Raw genomic sequence first — 23,017 nt, forward strand, 5'->3', positions numbered from 1 at the left:
GTCCTACAATCGCTTTTTTCATATTTATCATGGAAAAAATAAGCGTTTAGTGGCACATGTTCAAATACGTAATGAGCTTACCAAGCACTTATTGTTAGATTATTATAATTGTTTATGCTTTTAAAAAGAGATGTATACTAACAGAGATGATGAATATAAGAGTATTAATCAATCTCAAGAATTCTACACGTACAGCGAAGTTTCGAACCCACAGCGGTAGAAAGCAAGTGCTCCGAATTAGGCGACTTAAGAGGTCCCTTCTCCTGACGGTATCTTTAAATAAATTTTTCAAGTTTACTTTTAGACGGCATTCATATATTAGTCTTAGACTTTTGTTCATTAGGCCTAATTTTGAATATCGGCCTAATTATTATCATTATTATTATTGTTATTAATATTAGTAGTAGTAATAACTTTATTCAAAGTATTTAAAGAGGATAACGTATTGTCTATAGTCAATTTAAGATGTGGACCTCTAAACACTATGATTTTAATTTTACAGCGTTACATAGACGGTGAAATACACGAATTTAAATAACGTATTTTATTTTTGAACAAACTAATCCTTAGTGGCTTGAAAAATATCGTTTAAACAGTACGCAGTACTATAAAATAAACTTAATGTCCTGGCAATATCTAAAAGTATGTACAAGTGGTTGAAAAAAAAAGTTATTTGTAATCTGCGCACCAAAACCTTAGATGTCGTGAAGGAGATGGGATACTTTTATGTATGGGTGTAGTCTTGACTTCGCCTACACGCACTTAAGGAACAAATAACAATGGTCAAGTAAATAAAGTGGTCTCCTTTCTGATCCATGATATCAAACTCTACACCAGATTGTTTTTTAGTTTGTTTAATAAGTAGGGGGTTCTACTTAAATTATTATAGATACATTTCGTCAGCTCGTATGTTCATTGTCGTAACTTTTCAGGGGAGACAAAAAAATCTTTTTCGTGTCACAGAAATGAAAGGCTCTGAAATATTTCTTGCGCACGTGTTAAGTTAAAATAACATTATTAATTACGCTTTTTGTGACGCACCTCAGGTTTCTAGTATCTTTAATATTCATACATACACGATAATTTAATGAAAAATTGAAGAAATATCCCTTTAACGAGATTGAAGCTTCTACGTATCAAGAGTTCAATAACTACAAATATGAAAATCAATTTATTGGAGTATGGTTATTGTGTTCGATGTTAATATCATTTCTTCTCTCGTATGCTGATCCGATTCCTGTCAGAAACTAAAAACGATATACAACGTTTTAGAAGTACAAACATTTATACGAATTTGACACATGACTATTTTGCTGCTTTCTGATTGGATAGGATAGTCAATACTTTCACAGAATTTACAACATTAAAACTAAATTCGAAACAGCTGAAGACGAGTTTTCGCAAAGATGAGTATACGGGGTATTTCGACGCCAATCGACGACTTGTTTACGTCAACAGCAATATTTGAAATGCCTTACCGACAGATTTTGAAATTTACAGAAACTGAGAGGACTTATCTGGTAACTATGCCTTTCAAATTCTAATATGATTCACTCATACATAAGATAACTTGTTAGGTAAACGAGTGACAAAAATGATTTAGTCAAATTGAGCACTTTCCTTAGACACATACTATCTAAGACAGGTATTACTTGTATGGAACGACTCTTCTTTTGCAGGATAGCGCAAAATACAGAAGACTAGCTTCTAGACTATGATATATCATTTTACATTTTTATTATTGAATGTAGGCCTAGTGAACTGAGCCAGTCTATATCCTATGTCTAATATCATATGATATTTCTGGAAAAATCTCTAAAAATAGACTGACTTTTGTCTCTGTGTCTGTTGAACCGAACATATATGATACGTAATGGATACTAAGTTGCATTAAGTTAAAGCACTGGCCTCCAGATCGTTGGAAAACAACAACAGCAAAGAAGATATCTGGAAATTAATGCTATATTTCTTTGAAACTTGATTACTGAAAGACTTTGTATGCTGCTACGGAAACACATAAGAATTAGTGGTTTTTATTACTTCTTATGATGATAATCGAAAAGAGTTTGTAACGCTTTACTCGAGGTAAACTGCCTTGATTATAAATATCTATAATTAACGCGCGTTAAATACTAAATCCGACGTAGCGCTATTGGCCGCGGCGGTCCGGCTTCGATTCCCGAAGTGGCCATATTTTTTTCTTGGTTTAGCATTTTTAAAATAGTTAGGAAACAAAAACTCATATTCTAATGTTCATAATATGACCAAACTTCATTTTGAAAGAAAGATATTTTTTAGCCAAAGTCTGGAGGTCAGTGCCTTTAATATAAAGAATAACCGGAACATTTGAAACATCCCACAGTTTTGCACATTTTAGAGTACGTTGTATGTGCTACAAGATATATCAGTTGTAGATTAAGTATTAGCTGAAATAACATTAACAAACATTATTTGTTGATATAATAATAATACAGTGTAAAAATGTTTAAAAGTTTTTGTGCAATTTTTTACTTAATTATCAATACTTATGGAAGTGATATGGAGCCTAAATGTTATTCAAGATTTGATTATGACGAAAAAATGCTCCTGAAACTACTTAGAATTGAAGATCAAATAAAAAAGTTTGAGGATCATTTAAAAGAAATGAAAGAAACACTGAACGCAGAGAAATCTAACCGCATGGAATCATTTGCAAATGAGATGGGCGAATTCAGAGAGAGAAATCTAGAAGAAGTCCAAAGGCAACAGAACTTGACTGAAAAGTTTAATGAATCACTAAACAGGACAGAGACGACACTGAACGAGTCCTTACAACACCAAGAAAGCCTGATCAAAGAGGTTATAGACAATGTTAATAAAACAATGGAAACATACGAGAAATTTATAAAAGGTATATCATATTTTAGTTTAATCATTTTTTATTGCATATCTTCATTACATACATAATATACACATATCCAAAACAAACGTATGAAAATAGCAAATGGGTTGGACTTTAAGTTGCACCAACATTATAAGCAGCCCTTTCCACTGCGTCTAATAATTTGTAGATTAAACTAATGGCGGTTTTTATAATTTAAAGAAATGAAGAAAAACACCTAAAAAAATGTTTCAATGACACAAACGAAAAGAAAAGAAAAAATGGAACAAAAAAGAATAAACTATGGCTATACAAAAACTATGGTTGTACTTCTGTTACAATGCCACCGACCGTCCCACCCCCGCCCCCTCGTTGCTCGATCCCTTGTTGAACTAGATACTACATGTATTCTGTGACCAGGAAGCGCTATAATTATACTCGTTAATGGAATCGGCCTGTATTTCTTTATATATACCTGTACGTCATTAAAGACCTTTTCATTTTGTGAGTCAGTCAGATTATCCGCACCAAAAAGAAGTTTGCGTGGGCTTAATGGATGGAAAGAGCGAGTACTTTGAAAGAGTTGCAGTCTTGCATTTCGGAACCGGGTACATTTGAAAAAGAAACGTTGTGTATCTTCAATTACATTTCCACATGCGCAAATAGGATCATCTCTGAGATGGTTTGTAAAAAGGTCAAACTTAAGTTGCTGCACCTATTTCTCATGCGTGCGTGATGAACAGAATGTAATCTTTCTCCGTATAAAAAGTGTTTAGGTACGTTTGGTGGTTTGAACATATTTTTTAACTGGGATTTGAAAGAAGCAAGCGTCGGTGATTCACGGATACTATTATCGAGTTCATTCCATAGATTCAGTGATGACGGGATGATAGATTTAGAGTACATTTTAAAAAGTCTTGATAGCGTGACAAAGTCAGAATTGTTTCTTAAGTTATATGGAGTCGAATCTTCAACAGAATTGGGAAAAAGTTCCCTCAGGTATTCTGGCAAAAGACCATGCTTATATTTGTAAATCAGATTCAGTTTTTGATTTTTTCTACGATCTGACAAGGAGACCCAACCTATTTCTTGTGTAAGACGTTCTATTGATACGGAACTCGTGAGACCTGTCACTATTCTGGCAGCTTCATATTGGATTTTGTCCAGAAAGTTTTTTTGCAACTGTCCCAAACAATTGATGCGTATTCAATAAGAGGTCTTAAGTAAGCTATATAAATTTGATTAAGTGTAACGCGTTTCAGCTTGTATTTTAATTGACGCATAGATCCGAGCACTTTCGATGCTGATGTCAAAATATTATTGATATGGTCATGTCATTTGCCATCTTGGATGAAAGTAATTCCTAAATGTTTGTGATGGTCGACAAAACTAAGCGGTGTATTTTCAAAAATAAGGGATGGTTTCATGGAATTAGATAGCTTCTGTTTTAGCTGGGTTAAACTTAATCAGCCATTGCCTTTCCCAGGAAGAAAGTGTTTCGAGGTGAGAATTTAACATTTCTTCCATGAGAGGAAGGTCGTTGGTAGAAACTGCAAGGGAGCTGTCGTTAGCAAATAGACGAGAAGTACTTATAAGTGACTCAGCAATATCATTAACGGAAACTAAAACTTGTAAGGAACCAAGCACTGATCCTTGAGGAACCCCAGCATTCACATATTTTGTATATCATATACATGTAGCAGTAAAATGTATTCGAGATACAAACACGTGAAAATGCTTGCAACAATACACTTATATATTTGACTATCCTTACGTATCAAACTCATAACTTTTGATCTATAGTTTGTTATATCCATTAACACTTATTTAAAAATTTTGTATTAAGAAATATGTGCAAGCTCTACATAGGAGAAATTTTGCGGCTTAAAGGGACTGGCCTCCAGATCGTTCGACAACAAAAAATATTTTTGTTTAAATATCTGGAAATAAATGCTATATTTCTTAAGAAGGCTTTAAAACTTAATTACTGACAAACTAAATGTTACGGAAACCCATGAGAATTTGCTGCTTTTTAATACTTTTTACGATGAAAATCGAAAAGCGTTTTCAGGTAAACTGTCTCGATTATAAATATCTATATTTTGAAGTCATAATTCATTAATTCCGCAGTAGCGCAATTGGTTACGCCGACGGAAAAATGTCTTTATTGTCGCGGTTGTCCGGGGTTCGATTCCCGACGCGGTCATCTTTTTTTCTTGATTTGGAATTTTTAAAATATTTTAGAAACTAAATCTCATATTCTAATGTTCATAATATGACCAAACTTTAATTTGAAAGAAAGATTATTTTTATCCAAATCTGGAGTTCAGTGCTTTTAAGAACAGCAATATTCCTCCGCTAATGAATAACGCATTTGCTTTGTAATAATTTTTATTACAACTGCGGCTGCAAATGAATCATTTCATTGCCCAGCATTATATTCGTGAGTTAAAACTTGAAACAATAAGTTAAACGTACATTGTATTAAATATTGACTCTTTTATTATTACTGGATTATGGAATGCAACAAGCCTATCTTTCCATATTATATACCTATATAAATTCTGTACAAAAATCGGCTTGTATTTCACACTTACATATAAAGAGGCAGAAAAAAATCCGTATTGTACCTTTTAAATTCCGTACTGTATCTTCCGTATTGTATGCTGCCGGACTACTTTCATTAATATGCATGACCTGACACAGTTCTATATATATAGCGCACATACAAACTTCACTTAGTTCCATTTTAATATCGATAAGTTCAGCAACAAAACAACAAACAAAAAGTTAGAGGTATATAATAAAAGCGTCATTATAACAGTAGCTAGATCTGGGATGTTGTATTTGGTTCTCGTGGATTTTGCGCGCCTCGTGAAATCCGTTCTGGCAAAAATCCACTCGAGCTGAATACAACATCCCAGATCGTGCTACTGTTATAATAACCCTATTTTATTATTTTTTATGCGTTTTGTACTAAAATAACGTTAACCATGTTCATTTTGTGTTATAACATCTTCAGAATCCCTTGGGAATCGTTGGTACTCTCGCATTACCGGGCTCGGGCATCAACCAATCCCTCGGGATTCTACACATGTTATAACACGAAAAAAACATGCGTTATCCCTAGAGTAGAGCAAGTTGAAGAGAGGTATAAATTTCATTTAATAACTTGTGGTTTTTGCTTTGTAAAACAACTTATATATCAATTTCTCCTCTTTTTTTTGGAAGAAATGCTGAACGCAGAGAAAACTAAGCGCACGGAAGCATTTGCAACTGAGATGGAAGAATTCAGGGAGAGAAATCTAGAAGAAATCCAGCGGCAACGTAAATTGACTAAAAGGATCCGTGCATCACAAAAAAGGGCCAACACGACAATGAGCGAGTCCCTCAAACATCAACAAAATATGGTCAAAGAAGTTATAGACAAAGTCAATGAAAGATTGGATACTTACAAGAAATTTACAAAAGGTTTGTTCGTAACGATATAATACTTCCATTTTATCTAAATGAAAAAATAACCGGATATATTGTTTATTTACATGAGTACATTTTAAGTTGCGGTAGTTACTAAATTGTCTTTTATATCCAACGTGTTTCCCAACATAATATGAAATAAGGTGCTACCTAAAAGGCAGAGCTCCCTTGAAAAATCCCTAGTGCCCCATATTTTTTTAAGAAGTGATGTTATTGCAATGGGTGCAAATATCTGGAATTACGGATCCCCGATCCGTTTTAGGAAGTTTATATTCTATTATCACAATTATTTGTATTAATGATAATCCATAATTTCTGAATGCAATTTAAGTTTGTTAAGTCTTAGACTGCATTAAGATTAAACTCGCATGTGAAAACTCGATAAATATTCTAAACAAAAGAAAGTACGGTATAGATTTGCATCTGCACCAAGATGAAGAAAAAAACAACAACACGTATTTGAATAATTTCAGTTATTAATGTTAAAACGTACAGTATCAATAATTTTACATAAATTATCATCATAGAACCAGTCACTAATAATAACTGCTTTAAATTGAAAAGCTTGGCTTGTGAAAGTTTTAAACCTAACAGAATCTCGTTAGGTCTATAGCCTAATTTAAGAAATTGTGTCTCTCTTTGAGTGAATGTTTGGTAATGAGGACATGATGTAAATATTTTACGTTCATTTTGGAAGGGAGAATGGGACCAACTTTAGGCCAAAAATACTGCTATGGTAGACGCCTGGTATGGGAGAATGACAAACACCCATTTACATGTACATGGCTTGTTTTAAATTTGAAAGACAAACCATCTTTTAAAGGTTATGATCAGAATTTTACTCAGAGAAAACACTGTTTGCCTAAATTCTCGAAAATCAGTGTTTAAGTTACTGAACTGCTTAACATCTAGGGCTTTTTTAAAGGTTAATCTTTTAGCTCTATAGGGTAGGGATGGTAGTAGGAAACATTTTGATGTTTATTCTCATTTGTACAGCCAGCACTTTGTTTCAAACTCTGGTCAGTGATTTCTAAGATATTGGATGCAATATATGTGAAAGAGGAGAAGAGCAATATGTGAATTTTCAAGTTCCACGCCTGTTAATTTTGACCTTAAAACATTTTTTAAAGTTATATGTACTTTACAGGCAGTACATTGGAACCTGTAATCGAAACAAAACGCTGATTAAATTTTCACATGAATGACTTTTGTTACAATAGTTTCAAATTTTATGATAAATAAAATAAAAAAAAAAACTAGTGAATAAAAAAGAAAAGAAAAAAGAAAGTGCTAGTGGGGATCGAACTCCCGACCTTTTGATTCTGAAGCGGATACGTGAACCTTTAGCCACAGTGGAACTAAGACGCCATAAGTTACAAACATATGTATATATAATAGCTTTCAGTTACTACAGCGCGACGAAAATCGTTTTACATTGAAATTGATGTAATACAGATTTTTTTTTCTACGTAGAAAATATATTTGGCGCTAATTTCTTATTATCAAACACTCTTCTACATTGTTATTCAGTAAGCAAGACGCTTTTATCATCCGTAAACAGCAAGCGTCTACTGACTCCGTTTATTACTATGCGCATACGATTCCAAATCAAAGCATTGTAAACACTGGAGGACGGATTGTCTTGAAATGTATTGACAGGTCCGACATCAGCAGCGTCACTTTTCTGTTGGGACCGTTAAACTAAAATATGTCTTTTTCGTTTTTTTTTTTTTTTTTTTTTACAACAGTAATAATTTCCTTGCCAAATTTCTATGTTCATTGTGAATTTAATGACTAAATATGAACAATGCAGACTATCGTGATCAGACTGCACAGATGTGCATGTAGACACATACATTATTAAAAAACATCATACATTGTGTAATGACTATTGGGCCAATATACATCAAACTATGATAACATAGGGAACTGAACTGAAACACATTTTTAAGGTCACAGAGACGATCAGATTTTCAAGTAATACACATATAACTGATTACCGTGTTACAGATTAAAATCATCGTAGACTGTAGATCTAATAGCCAAATCATTTGAGCATGAAATATTTTGTTTTTGCTCTAAAAATAGTAACAACTTTTACAGATTTACCTAGAGCTAAGTAATATCGTATTCGGCAATATAATAAATTCCTTTCTCAATACATTTTCAAGTATCATAAGTCATTGGAAAACTATTTTACTTCTTTTGATTATAAAAAAAACATCTATCAAAGTCCTACAAGTCTATTTCACTCCTTTGTGGTGATTAAAAATAATGAATAGCCTAGCTTTTACTTCCCTTAAATTCTGAGTTATTAGTACAGCTAATTTATTTGCGAATTCCATTGATGTAAAATCGTCAATGAAAAATCCATCATCCAACGATAAGAACACTGTCTCGTATATAAAGCGTGTTTAGTTTATTGGTCAGCGGGTAAATCGTCTGCTCTCATACTACACTAATCGTCTGCATTCAATTAAAGCGCGCAGTGAAGCGTGGTAATTTCAGTTGTTCTATGTGCTGCCATTTGGGAACTATTTTCTTTCGGCGGAGTGTGAAATACATGTATATGGTGGTTATCAAAAAATCGATTAAGCCGAAATTCGTATATATTTTATTGTTGTTCCACTGGACGGAATTGTCTTCGACAATCCGTCCAAAAAGACAACGAATTTTCAGCTCGGAGGTATACACGATATCTGTTTCTTTTTCACACATCTAACCGTAATGCGACGCTGTCGGCGCCGCTTCGTGCCGCCGATAGCTCTGCTGTTAAATGAAAGTGTAAAGTTAACTTTAAGGAAGTTTAGTTGTTGAGTCAAATTAGAATATGCGTTAAAGGGCCGTTATATGATTACGTCTCGCCACGGAACGCACATATATCAAAAGTGTCATAACAGTGTTCGCGCTATCTTTGTTAACCGCAGATTGTGTTAGAATGTCGATTAAGTATGTGACCGAAAAGAGGACAATGCATTACTTAGCTAATGTTTAAGACTCACCTATGATTTATTTTGTTTTAGATGAAGATGTTGTCTTCACAGTTACCGGCCCTGATGATGGACGTACTGCTGGTTCACTAACTTTCAAAAATGTAATTACGAATGAAGGAGACGGCTACGACATATCTACGGGAATCTTCACGTGTCCTACCCGAGGACTCTACTACTTTAGCCTGCATCTTATGAAGCGTTACGGTAGTTATCAAGACCAAGTAGGATGTTACATAAAAATGAATGGAACAGAAACCGTGAGGGCACATTTCAACCCAGAGGATTATGACGGTGGAGATGGATACGGAAGCTATGACGTATCTACTTCTGTCTATGTAAGGCTTGAAGTGGGTAGCCTAGTCATGGTGGCAGGTTGCTATGGCTATAGAGGGGCATCCAGTTCCATCGAACCGTGGTCGTCGTTTAGTGGACATTTGATCAGGTCATATTTTTAAAGCAAAACAAGGTGGAATAATGACTATAGCTTAAAAAAGAATTCTAACATGGCTCAATTTGACTTCCCGTTAAACAAAGAAGGAAATCAAACTCTGTATATTCTGCGATAAACAACGGTTGACGCGCGGACCGGTAAGAGAGCTTAATGGCGTCTATTATGACGTCAAATTGCCGCATGACGTCCGATACATTACTCCTCGGGTAAATGAAGTCCAGCATAATATTTGTTGAAATATGTCAATGAGCATGCCAGAATGAAAACAATAAAGGTCTTCTTGTGATTTATCGTCTACTTTACGACGGTTTATCGTTCAGAAAAAGGAATAGAGAAATCAAGAGGATGACATCCTGAGACCACAACGGGAGCAAGAACACAGACCTTGTGATTGAATTTCGTTATCGAATAACCTCATGATATTTCGAAAAAAGAAACATGAAATTTGTGCTGAAATGTTTATATTTAAACTTATGCTGTTCTATGACAGTGATCTTTACTCAAAGAAATCACACTAAAAGAAACTACATCATACATATATAATAACGTAGACATTTGCAACGACACAACATTCATTTTGTTCAGCTGAGTATACAAATGTACCTATGTATGAAGACGCATTGTATAATGCCAAACTTTATAGTGCTCACTAGAATATCATGCCGTAGACACGTGCCTTGATACCCCACCCAGTCACATTATATTGACCCCAGGATGACCAATTCTGGTTCTATCCTTTTACTGCTAAGCACCTAGCGACGAAGCAACACTTAAGTATTATTTTACACGCACTGCACTCGAAGCGGGGTCTCTACTATTAGGCTAGACGTTAAGTGATTTTTCGTACTGTATAATTAAACACCTTCTTATTTGTATTTGTTTTTAAACGTAAATAGTCATGTAAATATGCCCTGACAACACAATCAAAAGTAAGGAATTTCCCAAAACATATTTATTTTGCTGACATTGGTTCTTTTTATCAAAGCAGAAAATGCAATGAAATTTCAACCCCCTCTATCAGTACTGCAGACAGTAATTACTAGACAGCAGTAGAAAGTATGTCGTTAGAGAAAGCGCTTAAACCTTTGAAACTTGGTATCTCGAATTCCAAGGGATCGAGAGTCTTACTTCGAAATAACCGAAGTTTGACTTAAAATGATATTTTGTGTACATGTTTTCGGGATGGGACTTGTGAATGTCTTAGAGGTAGCCGGAGTTTTGAGATATCGTGCTTCATCTATAATATGACTTCACATTCATGCATACTTTAAGGTTTTGTTTTAGAAAGGCCGTGGTAATTAAGCGTAGCTGTTTCTGTTTGGAATTTGTCCATAGTGCACACACAAGTCTGAAATGTTCGATCTATATCTGAAGTATGTATGCTTACTGTTATCAGTGGACACTAAAACTTACCATGTAAATAAACAGCATTTCAAAAATGATATGAATTCAGTTTCTTCTTATGCCCCGAAGGTGGGCATATTAAAATCACACTGTCCGTCCGTCCGTGAGTCCGTGCGTCCTCGCGTGCATCCGTGTAAATTTTTGTCCGTGCTGTAACTCTGCCACACATAAAGAAATTAATAAAAATCTTGGCATCCATGTTTACCAAAATGAGACGATGTGTCATGCGAAAGACCAAACTCCCTAGCCCCGAGGTCAAGGTCACACTTAGAGGTCAAAGGTTAACAGGGTCTGTTTAGTGTTCGTTCCATAAATCTGCCTTCTTAGAAGGGATTTTGAATTATTTGGCATAAATATTTACCATAATAAGACGATGTGTCATGCGCAAGACCCAGACCCCTATCTCCAAAGTCAAGGTCACACTAAGAAGTTAAAGGTTAACAGGGTCTGTTTCGTGCCCTGTTTATAACTCTGCCGTTCATCAAGGGTTTTTGAATTACATGGAATAAATGCTCCCCATAATGAGACGGCGTGTCAGGCGCAAGACTCAGACCCCTAGCTCCAAGGTCGAAGTCACACTTAGAAGTCAAAGGTTAACAGGGTCTGTTTCTTCTCCGGTCAATAACTCTGCCTTTCATAATGGGGTTTTAAAATAACATGGCACAAACGTTCCCAATAATGAGTTGATGGGTCATGCACAAGTCCTAGACCCCTAGCTCCAAGGTCAAGGTCCTTTTGAGAACATATTTTTTGTCGTCAAAAATGATTCATATCTAAACTATTCTGGCACATTTTGCAAAGAAAACTGTAGCATTCTTGGGCATGCTTCGCGGGCGTTTGCCACTATAGTGACAGCTTTTGTTTCTGTTTGTTCTTGATTAGACAAAAAATAAACAACATACATATATTACGGTAGATTTCATTGCATTTCCTGTATACGCCGGTCATGTGATGCAGCCTATGCCGATTAACATGCAAGTAAGCAAGACTTATCTACAATTTCCCTAAATGTTTGAATCGTTGGTGTTTCTAGAATATGGAAACTTGTAACAACTTAAACGCTTAGGCACATGACGTGTTTTGACCTAATTTGCTCGGAATAGTCATTAAATTTCAACCGATAATGGCACACACTATACCTTTAAAGGAATGCTGTGTTAGTCAAGATAAACATGGTCGTGCATTAATGCAGCTGATTGCAAGTCCTTTATGAAGCTGGTAAAGCTGTAGACGGCAGTACAGTATAACATTGTCGAAAATGGTAAAAAATGTAAACTTTTTTCTTACCATTTTACTAAATCTGCTTATTAAGTTTCCATGGTGTTTCAAAAGAAAAAAAAATCGACGTCTGTTTTACTTTGACTTGGAATTTGGCGCTGAACCAGGTAACACAACTTGTTTTCGGTTAAATAAAGCGCAGGGCGATAACATCAGGAACCATAATATAATAAAAATCAAGTCGCGCCGAAGGGACGCTACTCTAACCGAACGTTGTGGATAACATGACGGATGTTACTCCTTTAGATTTTTAGTATACTCGAGTTTGAGAGTAACTTTTAAAAGTCGAGATTATGGACACTTTGGATCAAATTTGTAAAGGTCGTAAGCTCCGTCAATACATAAAGGCCGGATAAGGCCGTAAAATCTGCATTAACGTTCCCTATCTCCTGTGATTTTTTGCAATGATGAAAAGAACGTTAACAACAGAAAAACAAAATTCGGTTGAGAAAGTAAATCTACTACCGATTTGAAAGACAACCAGGTATGAGAAAGTAAATCTACTACCGATTTGAAAGACAACCAGGTATGAGAAAGTAAATCTACTACCGATTTGAAAGACAACCAGGTATGAGAAAGTAAACCTACTACAGATTTGAAAGACGAACAGGTATGAGAAAGTAAACCTACTACAGATTTGAAAGACGAACAGGTATTTAAATTATATACGGTTAGTGCTAAATTCTAGATAAGCTCAGTTGTTTTAAGCTTGTCTTCACTGAAACAGATTAATTTATCGGGAGATTTTAAATAGATGGGAGATAAATCCTCCGGGTATGTTGGTTTGGTCTACCACCCTACTTTTATCTATGTCATATAGCAGACATCATCAATATAACCTCGCGGTGTCGTTCTTTCTGCGGTGGATTTCGAAGAGCCAGGTCACGCTTTTATTAGCCCTCACTGTAACTGATTTACAAGTTTTGGTATAAATTTGTGTTAAAAAACTCTGTCCCAAATTTGCCGCGGATGCGAAGGCGATCATGGACTCTTCTTAAACAAAACTCGTGGACTGGCCTGACCGAGGACTGGGATTCGAGGGCACTGTAATTGACTTTCATAAACTTTAATAATATTTTAGCAGCTATTATCCGTGGTATGATCTTGTTCTTCAAAACCGACATTCGGGAGATAGGCACTCCAAATGAAACACTTTGTATTTTTACTTTCGAAACCTAAGTTTTGATTTATAACTTAACCGAACCAAACCCCTACAATGGTCGACGGATAAGCAGCTTTACCTTTAACCCTTACCCTGCTAAATTTCAGTAATGAACTTACCCATCTTTAAATTTATATAGTACCATTATCTATTAAAAGGGGTGTTTACCAAAAATACTGACTAAATGGCGAACAATACAGATCTTGATCAGACTGCACGTAAGTAGCTATATATTTGTTATTTTAGTCGATAATTTATGCATTGTTATCTTAATTATTGCCCTGTTTATAAAATTGTACATGATTAAAAGTACTAAAATGATAAAGCTAAGTTTAATACATAGACTTATTAGATCGATTAGTATCTAAACCTCCAAATTTTGCTAGCCCGAAAGTGAAATTCTCTTCCCGTGATATCAGGCTAATGCATACATTAAAATACGACATTAAGCTGCAATGGGTGTGTTAATAGTTTAGTCGGCAATAGGGCCATCAGACTTACAAGCAGGAGTTGCTGGTTCTAGCCAGCATAAATCCATCAAGGAAATATATAGTGGGTTCTTTTGGCATGTATCAGATCTCATATTGAACAGAAAACATTAATTTACGGTTCGACGATGGAAATTAATCTTCATTATTGTAAATATAAATATTACATCCTTTACTTAATCCCCCATCAAATTACTGGTACCCATTTTAATCTGGGTCGACTGAGTTAGAAGTAGCAAAGTGTCTTGATCAAAAACGCAGAATCAATCGTATCCAGGATGATAAGGGTTAATAGTTTTAAACGGGCATTCAGATGAATGCCTATCTACGCTGTACAACTGGTAATAGAAACTGTAGACATACACTTTCAAAAATTCGGTTGTGTAATCATTTTGAATAATTTACAAAGTAAACATGTGAGAATTTGCCAGATCCTGTTTTTACTTTCATTTCCAAGAATTACCCGGTGTTATTTACTTCAAATCTTTTTAAAAAGAAACCAGTGTGGTGTTCAGAATGTTCCTAGGTCCGTACATCTAAAATACCTCTAATTTCATATTTAAATCCTGCTGGTTCCCGATATATCTTTCTGCTTAGAATATAAAACTAGTCCCAGCAGAAACATGTTGGCACCAGCTACGTTATCTAGTTCCTTTCTGTACTTATTTAACGGTAACGCTTAAAATGATAATTATTCGACATCCCCTTACGGAGAACAAGAAAGCATTCATTGGCAGACCCATCGGATGTCCTCTCTAAAATCTCGCACGTATACGTTTCCTACGGGCTGTAGTTACACACAAAACAAGTTTTGATGACTTTATTGAAGTAAGGAATGAAATATTGTTTTGCAAAATAATATATTGCAAGAAGAGGAAGAATGGTGCTCAAAAGTCATAAGTCTTGAGTAATTTTAGAATTAACTCCCTTTTTGTACTCAATTTTTGACAGGTTTTCCGTTTTAGGCAATAACTTTAAATCCTTCGAAAGGAATGTAATGTAGCTTGATATAACTATAATTACATGGCAATGAAATAATTTTTCTTAACTAAGTTTAGAGTTATCCATCTTTTTGTACAGCAGTGCACAATAACGATAACTCTATCTTGAAATAATTTTATATCTCTCTCTTCTTTGTAGTTGTTATTGTGCACCGCATAAAGTTTCTGTGTCCGACATGAATGAATCTGACATTCATAATTATAGATTATAGGCCTATATATGTTTTTCAACAATTGCTTTATAAAAGTACGTTATTTTGCCATGTTGACCAACAATAAATTAACAACAGAAAGCACGATATTCCGCTAAATACTGACTGAATTTCGAACAGTGCAGCTCTTGATCAGACTGCACAGGTCTCAAAAAACAGATAAGGGTCAAAAGTTTTAAACGGGTATTCAGATGAATGCGTATCTACGATGTACAAACGGTCTCTTGCATACAACAAAGAAACTATAGACCTAGACTTGTAACTCACAATTTAAAAGTTCAATTGCGTAATCATTTTGAATAATTTACAAAGTAAACATGTGAGAATGTGCCAGATCCTATTCTTACTCTCATTTTTTTTCAATTTCCAAGAATTATCCGGAGTTATTTACGAAGAAAAAAAAAACGAAATTTCTTGCCAGGTTATATATTATACATATGCCAAAATTCCAGAAACCATCTGCAGTATCCGTGATTAAAATTGTGCGTGTGCCAGTTGAAAACATCATTTACTTTTCAAATTTAACAATACTGAAAGGGATGTTAAAAATGTGCTATCTTAGATCTTAAAGTTCAGCTGGTGACCGTTTACGTTACACGACTAACCGAGATATTTGTATTTTTTTTCATTTTTCCTTTTAAAATAACTTATGAGTGATAATTTATTTTTTTTATAATTTTTGATTTTTGAAAGTGAAAAAACAATCTGTTTACTGAATCTCATTAAGAAATGATTTTTTTTCGGACTTCATGCAAAATATACAATAGAATCGGATCGGAAAATCCACGATTCAGGTTTTATTTTGCATGATCTCCCCAAAAAATTAATTCATTTCTTTCAACAGAGTTATAATATAAGTTGCACACAATTTGTTGCATTTAACATTAAAATCAGCTTCCCGGCTATCCTGTTCACCACACGGAACAATATGCGACGTCATCTACGGAAAGTTCTCCATGATTACACGCGGGTGTTGTCAAAACAGCGGCCCGTAATCACTATGCAGCGTTATCGTAACTTTGGCGTCTTTCCTTTAGCTATACAAATTAAACGACAGAATTTTCAATGGGAAATAATAGGGCGAATGTAAATATAAGGAAATAAGAACAACAAGAATTTGGAAATGTCAATATTTTTACATTGTTTAACATCTTCTAAACCTCAGGATAGACTAAGAAAAAAATCAGTAAATAAAAAAGATAGGGTGGTGTGCTTGATTTTTTTTTTTGCTAGACTGATTTCAAAAATAAGAGCCTCAAGCAAGTTTTCATAATAGGATTACTAGTAGATCTATATGGAAAAAGAAAACAAAATTTTCATAACATTTTCGCGAATGGATTTTTTTCTCCAATTCAGATCTAGATTCTAATGAAACTTCTCACAGTCGTAAATAATCATACGACCTTGGTTTTGAGGTATTTGCCCATGATCAAAGTGATCCACACATTTCAAGCTGGTTTTAAGCCATTATTTTGAATTATTTAACGTGTCACATGTATCAATGTAATATCTTATCTTTAGAAAGATAGTAACGATGTCATTGTAATAAATTTACTCACGGGTTGCCATTAATTCATAAAGTGATTTTCATTTCCTTACGCCGAACCCAGGCTTTATTCTACGTTATCCGGATAAATGACGTTACGCCATCACTTCCGGTTTACCAAGCGTGCAGAACTACCTTAACTATTGCTTTATGAGATTTATTTTCGCAAAAATATCAGGTTCTTTATTAATTTACAAAAATGAATTAGATAAACCTATACAGTTCCCGAAATGCCTTTTACATCCCTTAACAGATAAAACAAAACTGGATTAGACAAAACGGGATCAAGATTCACTTTTTTCGGACATTTCCTTGACTTTTACAAAACAGCTAAATAAAACAAACGTTTCTTTAAGTCTCTGTGTTAGTTATTAGAAAAAACAAAAGTTAAAAGTAGTTGATCAGATTTTGGTCGAGTAACGGAAAAGTATCTACGTCCCGGTGTAGGGTTATACGGTTAAGGAAGATGGATAGATTTGCCTGAGAATTGCAACTTCCGGTCATTTTCACTTATGTGTGCTCACTAAGTGCTTAATAGAAGAAAACTTTCTCTGGAGGCATTTTTAAAATTTGATTTCCCTATCCTAGTCGCTCAGTCAAGACAAAATGGCTCTATGAATCTTATGTCTTTCGAGGCGTATGAATCAAGAAACATTTTGAACACCCCAGTAGTTTCCTATTCATCTGAATGATAAACTTTACATTACCGCCAGTTATTCATTGAATGCAAACGGCCGTTACAACAGCAGAAAAAAGATGTTGGCGAATATTTGTATCGTTGTGATATTGTGTTACGTTCGTATCGCCAGTGGGGATATTGGAGAGCCCAAATGCTACTCGAAGTTTGATTATGACGAAAAAATGTTGCTGAAATTATTGAAAATTGAGGATAAAGTTCAGAAATTCGAAGAATTTATTAATGAGTTGAAGGCAAACCACGAAAAGGAAAAGGTCGAACGAGGAAAATTATTTGATTCTGAAATTGAGACATTCAGAGAGAGAAACGCTGAAGAAGTGAAGAAACAACAAAACTTTACGGCAGAAGTTCTTGGAATTCTGGACGATGCTAAGACTAAACTGGATGACGCTCTTCAAGAAAAGAAATCAGCACAGAAAGGTAAAACCTTTGTACGGGTATATGAGACTGTTTAAACTTCCCTGAAACGTAACCATTATGACAACGTTTGCTATATTTAATCATTTTTAACAGGAATCTAATAGTCGTTAAAATTTTGCATGTGAAACCTCATGTTCGATATGCGTAGTACCATTTATCGAAATGTGCGTTTTAGGTGATAAATGTACGATTGAAATGGGTTTGAAATTGGTAAATTGAAATAGATATTGACCATGGTTCTTATAGTAAACCTAGAGGTAGGGTATAACATGTACATTGGCATTTTTTTCTGGTCTGGTGCCAGTGCCGGTGTTACTTCAATACGAGTCTTTTTCCTTTTCATTCCAATGAATTTCAGTATCTTTATGGTACAGGATTGTTTGAATTGAGCAATGTGGTATTATTAAAGTACCTTTTGTAAACACGCGTAACTGAGCGAAGTTCAGTTAAGTGGCACAACCTTTCGTTCTGAGAAAAAAATAAGGGGCAATTTCAATTAAGATCAATTTATTCTGTGCCTGTTCATGTAAAACTCCGCATGATTATGTCACAAATATATATAATAAAAATTCTTATGTGTTTCAGGTGACATCGTAGCATTTACGGTGACGTCCCCTTCGAACGGTGCTGCTTCCAGTTCCCTGACTTTCACTACTGTTGTAACTAACGAAGGAAAATCGTATGATACATCAACAGGCAGGTTCACGTGTTCCATCAACGGACTTTACTATTTTAGTTTACACATCATCAAAAAGAGGTCCTCCAGCGTTGACCAGTCTGGATGTTATATTAATCTGAACGGATCTAGTAAAGTGAGAGCATACATTGATCCTCAGGATGGGTCCAGTGGGGCGGACGCTGGCAGTTACGGGGTTTCCAACTCGGTGTATCTGAAACTGAAAGCTGGAGATGTCATAACGGTAGAAAATTGCGGTGGAGGCGCAGCAAATGCTGTGGAATCGTGGTCGTCTTTCAGTGGCTATTTAGAAAGACCAGAAATTTAACTTTGCCAGTTGTCGAAGATGCTTCCAATGCCAAGCTCTTTCCCTAATCTACAGCCATACAAACGTTATAAATAGTGCTTGTAAATATATGGCAACACGATTAATGTTATAACAGGCTAAATATCGGCTACATTTTGTGTATCTCACATTGTTTAAATAATATTCATTGACATATTTGTATCTGTTCCAAAATTACAAAAATGTAAACGTAGAGAGTTGAATAGGAAGCTCTAAACTTTTTGCGAAAGTCTCGCACTGTATCTTATATTAACCTTTCTAGTCCTTGGATATAATATATTTGATCATGCTGTTTTGAAGCGACTGGATTCATCTTTCATGCAAATGAGTCTGACATGAAGGTAGATTCAAGGCTGTGGATCCGTCATGGCAATCGGCAATTTCCGTCCGTTTATTTATTCTCCGTATGCGATTTCGGCATTCTCCGGTTGTTATGAAAAATATTTTTTTATTTTGGCCGAAGAATGCCGAAATCGCCTACTGAGGATACGTAATCGCACGGAAATTGCCGATTGTCATTACGTAACCACACGGAAATCCCGATTGTCATTACGTAATCGCACGGAAATTGTCGATTGTCATTACGTAACCACACGGAAATCCTGATTGTCCGACAACAACTTTGGATTATGATAAAACTGTTAATACTTAGATTAATTCTTATATAGTTAAGTTTGCACCAAAAATGACAGAACATATTTTTCTCATTGTACTATTAAACATTTGTAACATTATGCTAAAACAATATCCCTTAAAAGAATATTTTATATACGCTAGAAGGAACCTTTTGGTAAGCTAAATCTTGTCCTAAGGCTAGGGTCAGCTCCGTCACGACATTGTCTCTAAGACTAAAATTTTCACATTTACACGGAATGACGAACAAGTTAAAGAGTTCAAGGTGTCGGTAAAATTGATCGCGTCATCGTAAATGTATCATCGCGTGTTTGGCCATTGGGCAGTTCTTCCAAAGAAGGTAACTATGTCATTCATGTGTAAGCACATTACCAAGCTGTTTCAATACGGGTTTCCACACATACAGAACTTAAGTATGTCATAGGACACGTACGTCCCCACTTTGCATATTTGTCTTGATATTTATTCTTCTTTGAAACTACAAATGATTTGCACAAACTTTAGTGACTGTGTCTTTTCTAACGACCAGCTTGTGTAAAAATATTTCACATATGATGTCTAAAATCTAATTCAAGGGTCATAACTCGGCCACTATTTGCCAAGTAACATTTCTATGCAGTATAGGGAGTCATCATCGGATTTGCACATGCTTGCGTTCACATACAGCTCCGTATATACCTCTCTCCAGGAGGTTTATGATGAACTATATCCGCAGTGAGCAGTAATGGGTGTTACATAGCAGTCCAAAATATTAACTCATTGGAATTGACTCTTTCATCAGTCTAATCACTAACTTAATAAAGATATCCAGGACCATCTTTCACTAAACTATATTATCTTTAAATATTTACTTTAAATGTAGAAGTTCCTCATCTTATGTATTTAAACATTACTAATATATAAATATAAATATATAAATAAATTGTGTATAAAATGTCGTGCAGTAAGAGTTTTTTGTTAAATCACCTCCAGTTTTTTTTGTGGTAATACACATTTAATTACCGTGTTTATATATACATGTCTTAAGTTTATTTTAAACCTCCTGCATAATAATATGGGCATTTATCAGTGGAGAGGATAGCAGTATCATGTACAAACCCAAATCAATTTATACATGGCAAAAGTCTGTAGCAAACAATGACGATTTTCATTTTGATCTTTTTCATACGTATAGGTTACACGTCATTTATTGACATTTTATTGAAATTAAATTTCGCAGTAGTATCGAAATGCAGCGAAGCGAAATTACTGACTTATATATGTAGTAACTGATTTAAATGAACTAGCAATATATGAAACTGTATGGTTGATGACTGGATGTCTATAAAGTCTCATATGCTTTGTAAAAAATTATACGGTATATGATTTGATGAGTAAGATAACGACTAGGAGCTAAGTTTATGGTAAAGACCCTGATCAAAATCAGTTATTAAATGGTCCAGAGAAGAGATCGCATAATTAAACTAGTCTTGTTTAGTTTTCTTTACACATATATACCTACAAGAACATTATACATTGTTACAAGATGCTTTTTGGAATAGTTGATTATTTAGTGTTCTTTTGCACTATTGGAATATCCTTTGCAATTGGAGTTTTCTTTGCAGTGTTGGAGAGGAAAAGAAACACCCCTGTGCACTATTTTCTTGCGGGCAGGAACTCGAGAACATGGCCTGTTGCACTGTCATTTATTGTTACATTTCAATCATCTTTAATGATTCTCGGGTATCCCGCGGAAGGATATGCATATGGCATCGGAATTGCATACAATGTGCTCGGTACTAGTGCCGCTTTCATTTTCAGTGCGTTTTTTATTGTACCAGTCTTCCATCCGTTGAAATTAACCAGCGTTAACGAGTACTTCCGTTTAAGATACGGAAACAACCGTGTCCGGTATATGACACTAGTCGCTGGAATAATATTCAGTTTGTTCTACATGGCAACAGTGATGGTTGGGACCTGCGTTGCCCTCGACGTCGTTCTAGGAATTCCGTTCTGGGGGACAATTCTTATCTATACAATTGTTACAACTACATATACCGCAATTGGAGGAATAAAAGCAGTGATTTGGACAGATGTGTTTCAGCTTGTAGTCATGGTAACCGGGATGATTGCGGTCCTAGTGAAATCAACCACCGGGGCTGGAGGAGTAGACCGCGTGTTTGAGTATGCAAAAGACAGGCTGGGTTCAACGAGCTTTAGATTTGATCCAACAATACGTTACCAGGTTTGGAATTCCACATTCGGACTCTTTAGTGCCTTTCTATACTTCACACTATTGCAGCCAGCGATGCAACGCATTTACTCGACACCAACTGTAACAAGCGCTCGTAATCTGTATTTTATATCAACACCGTTTTATTGTGCCTTTCAGCTGATGGCAGCTTTTGAAGGTGTGACTATATTTGCATATTATGTGGCGAAACGATGTGACATATTTGATGCGGGAATTGTTGATAACATCAATGCAATATTACCTTTTGCTGTTCTGGATTTATTTCAAAATTTACCCGGATTAGCGGGATTGTTCACAGCTTCACTTTCAAGCGCCGCTCTCAGTACTATGTCTTCCTGCCTCAGCAGCCTGTCTGCAGTAACATATGAAGACATCATAAAAGTCAAATTTTCAGATATGCACGCATATAAAGCCACAAAGCTATCAAAAATGATTGTTTTAATGTATGGACTTATAGCCTTAGCACTTGCATTTGCAGTGTCATTTATTCCAGGATCCGTTGTTGCTATATTTGTAAGTTTTATGGGATGTTTTGACGGGCCATTAGTAGCAACCTATTTATTGTCCGTGATGTATCGTAAAGCAACTACCAACGGTGTTATAATAGGAGCAATATGTGGGTCTGTGATCGCATTTTGGCTGAACATTGGGAGCCGCTTTTCAGGCATGCCGCCGTATCCATACCTTCCCCCAGGTCCAACTGATCAGTGCAACTCGTACCTAGAATCCGCTTTCCTAAATGGTTCAACTTCTGCCGTTTATCCTGCTACTAATAACATAACACTGGTCTCTGTAACACAACATCTTCCAACATTAACAACAACAACAACAACAACAACAACAACAACAGCACATTCGCCAGATCAAGATGATAGCAACCTCTCCGCACTAGAGAAGATCTACAGCATTTCGTACCAAGTCTACTCCCTTGTAGGCATGTTGACCTCCCTCATAATAGGACTTTTAGTAAGTTTATGTACAACTCCACCCAAGCAGATTGATCAGCGATGTTTGTTTTCGATTAGAAAACACATTCAAGAGGAAATATGTGGACACAAATCTTCAACTGATTTCGACGATAAAGATGAAGCTGATTCAGAGGAAGTAACAAAATTCATGACAAAAGATGAAGAATTTTGA

At 35.3% G+C, this 23,017-nt stretch overlaps 3 protein-coding genes across 3 annotated transcripts; all 3 read left to right on the top strand.

Moving 5' to 3' along the window:
- The first annotated feature begins 2,427 nt into the window (after positions 1 to 2,427).
- On the top strand, positions 2,428 to 10,059 carry LOC123533158 (uncharacterized). The gene is made up of 3 exons (XM_053518828.1): positions 2,428 to 2,890; positions 6,092 to 6,331; positions 9,361 to 10,059. Exons 1-3 carry the CDS (start codon positions 2,482 to 2,484, stop codon positions 9,783 to 9,785), a joined length of 1,074 nt encoding a protein of 357 aa, XP_053374803.1. The 5' UTR covers positions 2,428 to 2,481; the 3' UTR covers positions 9,786 to 10,059.
- Positions 10,060 to 17,593: 7,534 nt separating this feature from the next.
- LOC128547246 (complement C1q-like protein 2) lies at positions 17,594 to 20,581 on the top strand. Its single transcript, XM_053519352.1, has 2 exons — positions 17,594 to 17,989; positions 18,575 to 20,581. Exons 1-2 carry the CDS (start codon positions 17,629 to 17,631, stop codon positions 18,991 to 18,993), a joined length of 780 nt encoding a protein of 259 aa, XP_053375327.1. The 5' UTR covers positions 17,594 to 17,628; the 3' UTR covers positions 18,994 to 20,581.
- A 588-nt stretch (positions 20,582 to 21,169) lies between these two features.
- LOC123533160 (sodium-dependent multivitamin transporter-like) lies at positions 21,170 to 23,017 on the top strand. The gene has a single exon (XM_045314796.2). The coding sequence runs from the start codon at positions 21,170 to 21,172 to the stop codon at positions 23,015 to 23,017; it is 1,848 nt and encodes a 615-aa protein (XP_045170731.2).

The sequence above is a fragment of the Mercenaria mercenaria genome, chromosome 12 (assembly GCF_021730395.1).
Source record: "Mercenaria mercenaria strain notata chromosome 12, MADL_Memer_1, whole genome shotgun sequence".
Lineage (NCBI taxonomy): Eukaryota > Metazoa > Mollusca > Bivalvia > Venerida > Veneridae > Mercenaria > Mercenaria mercenaria.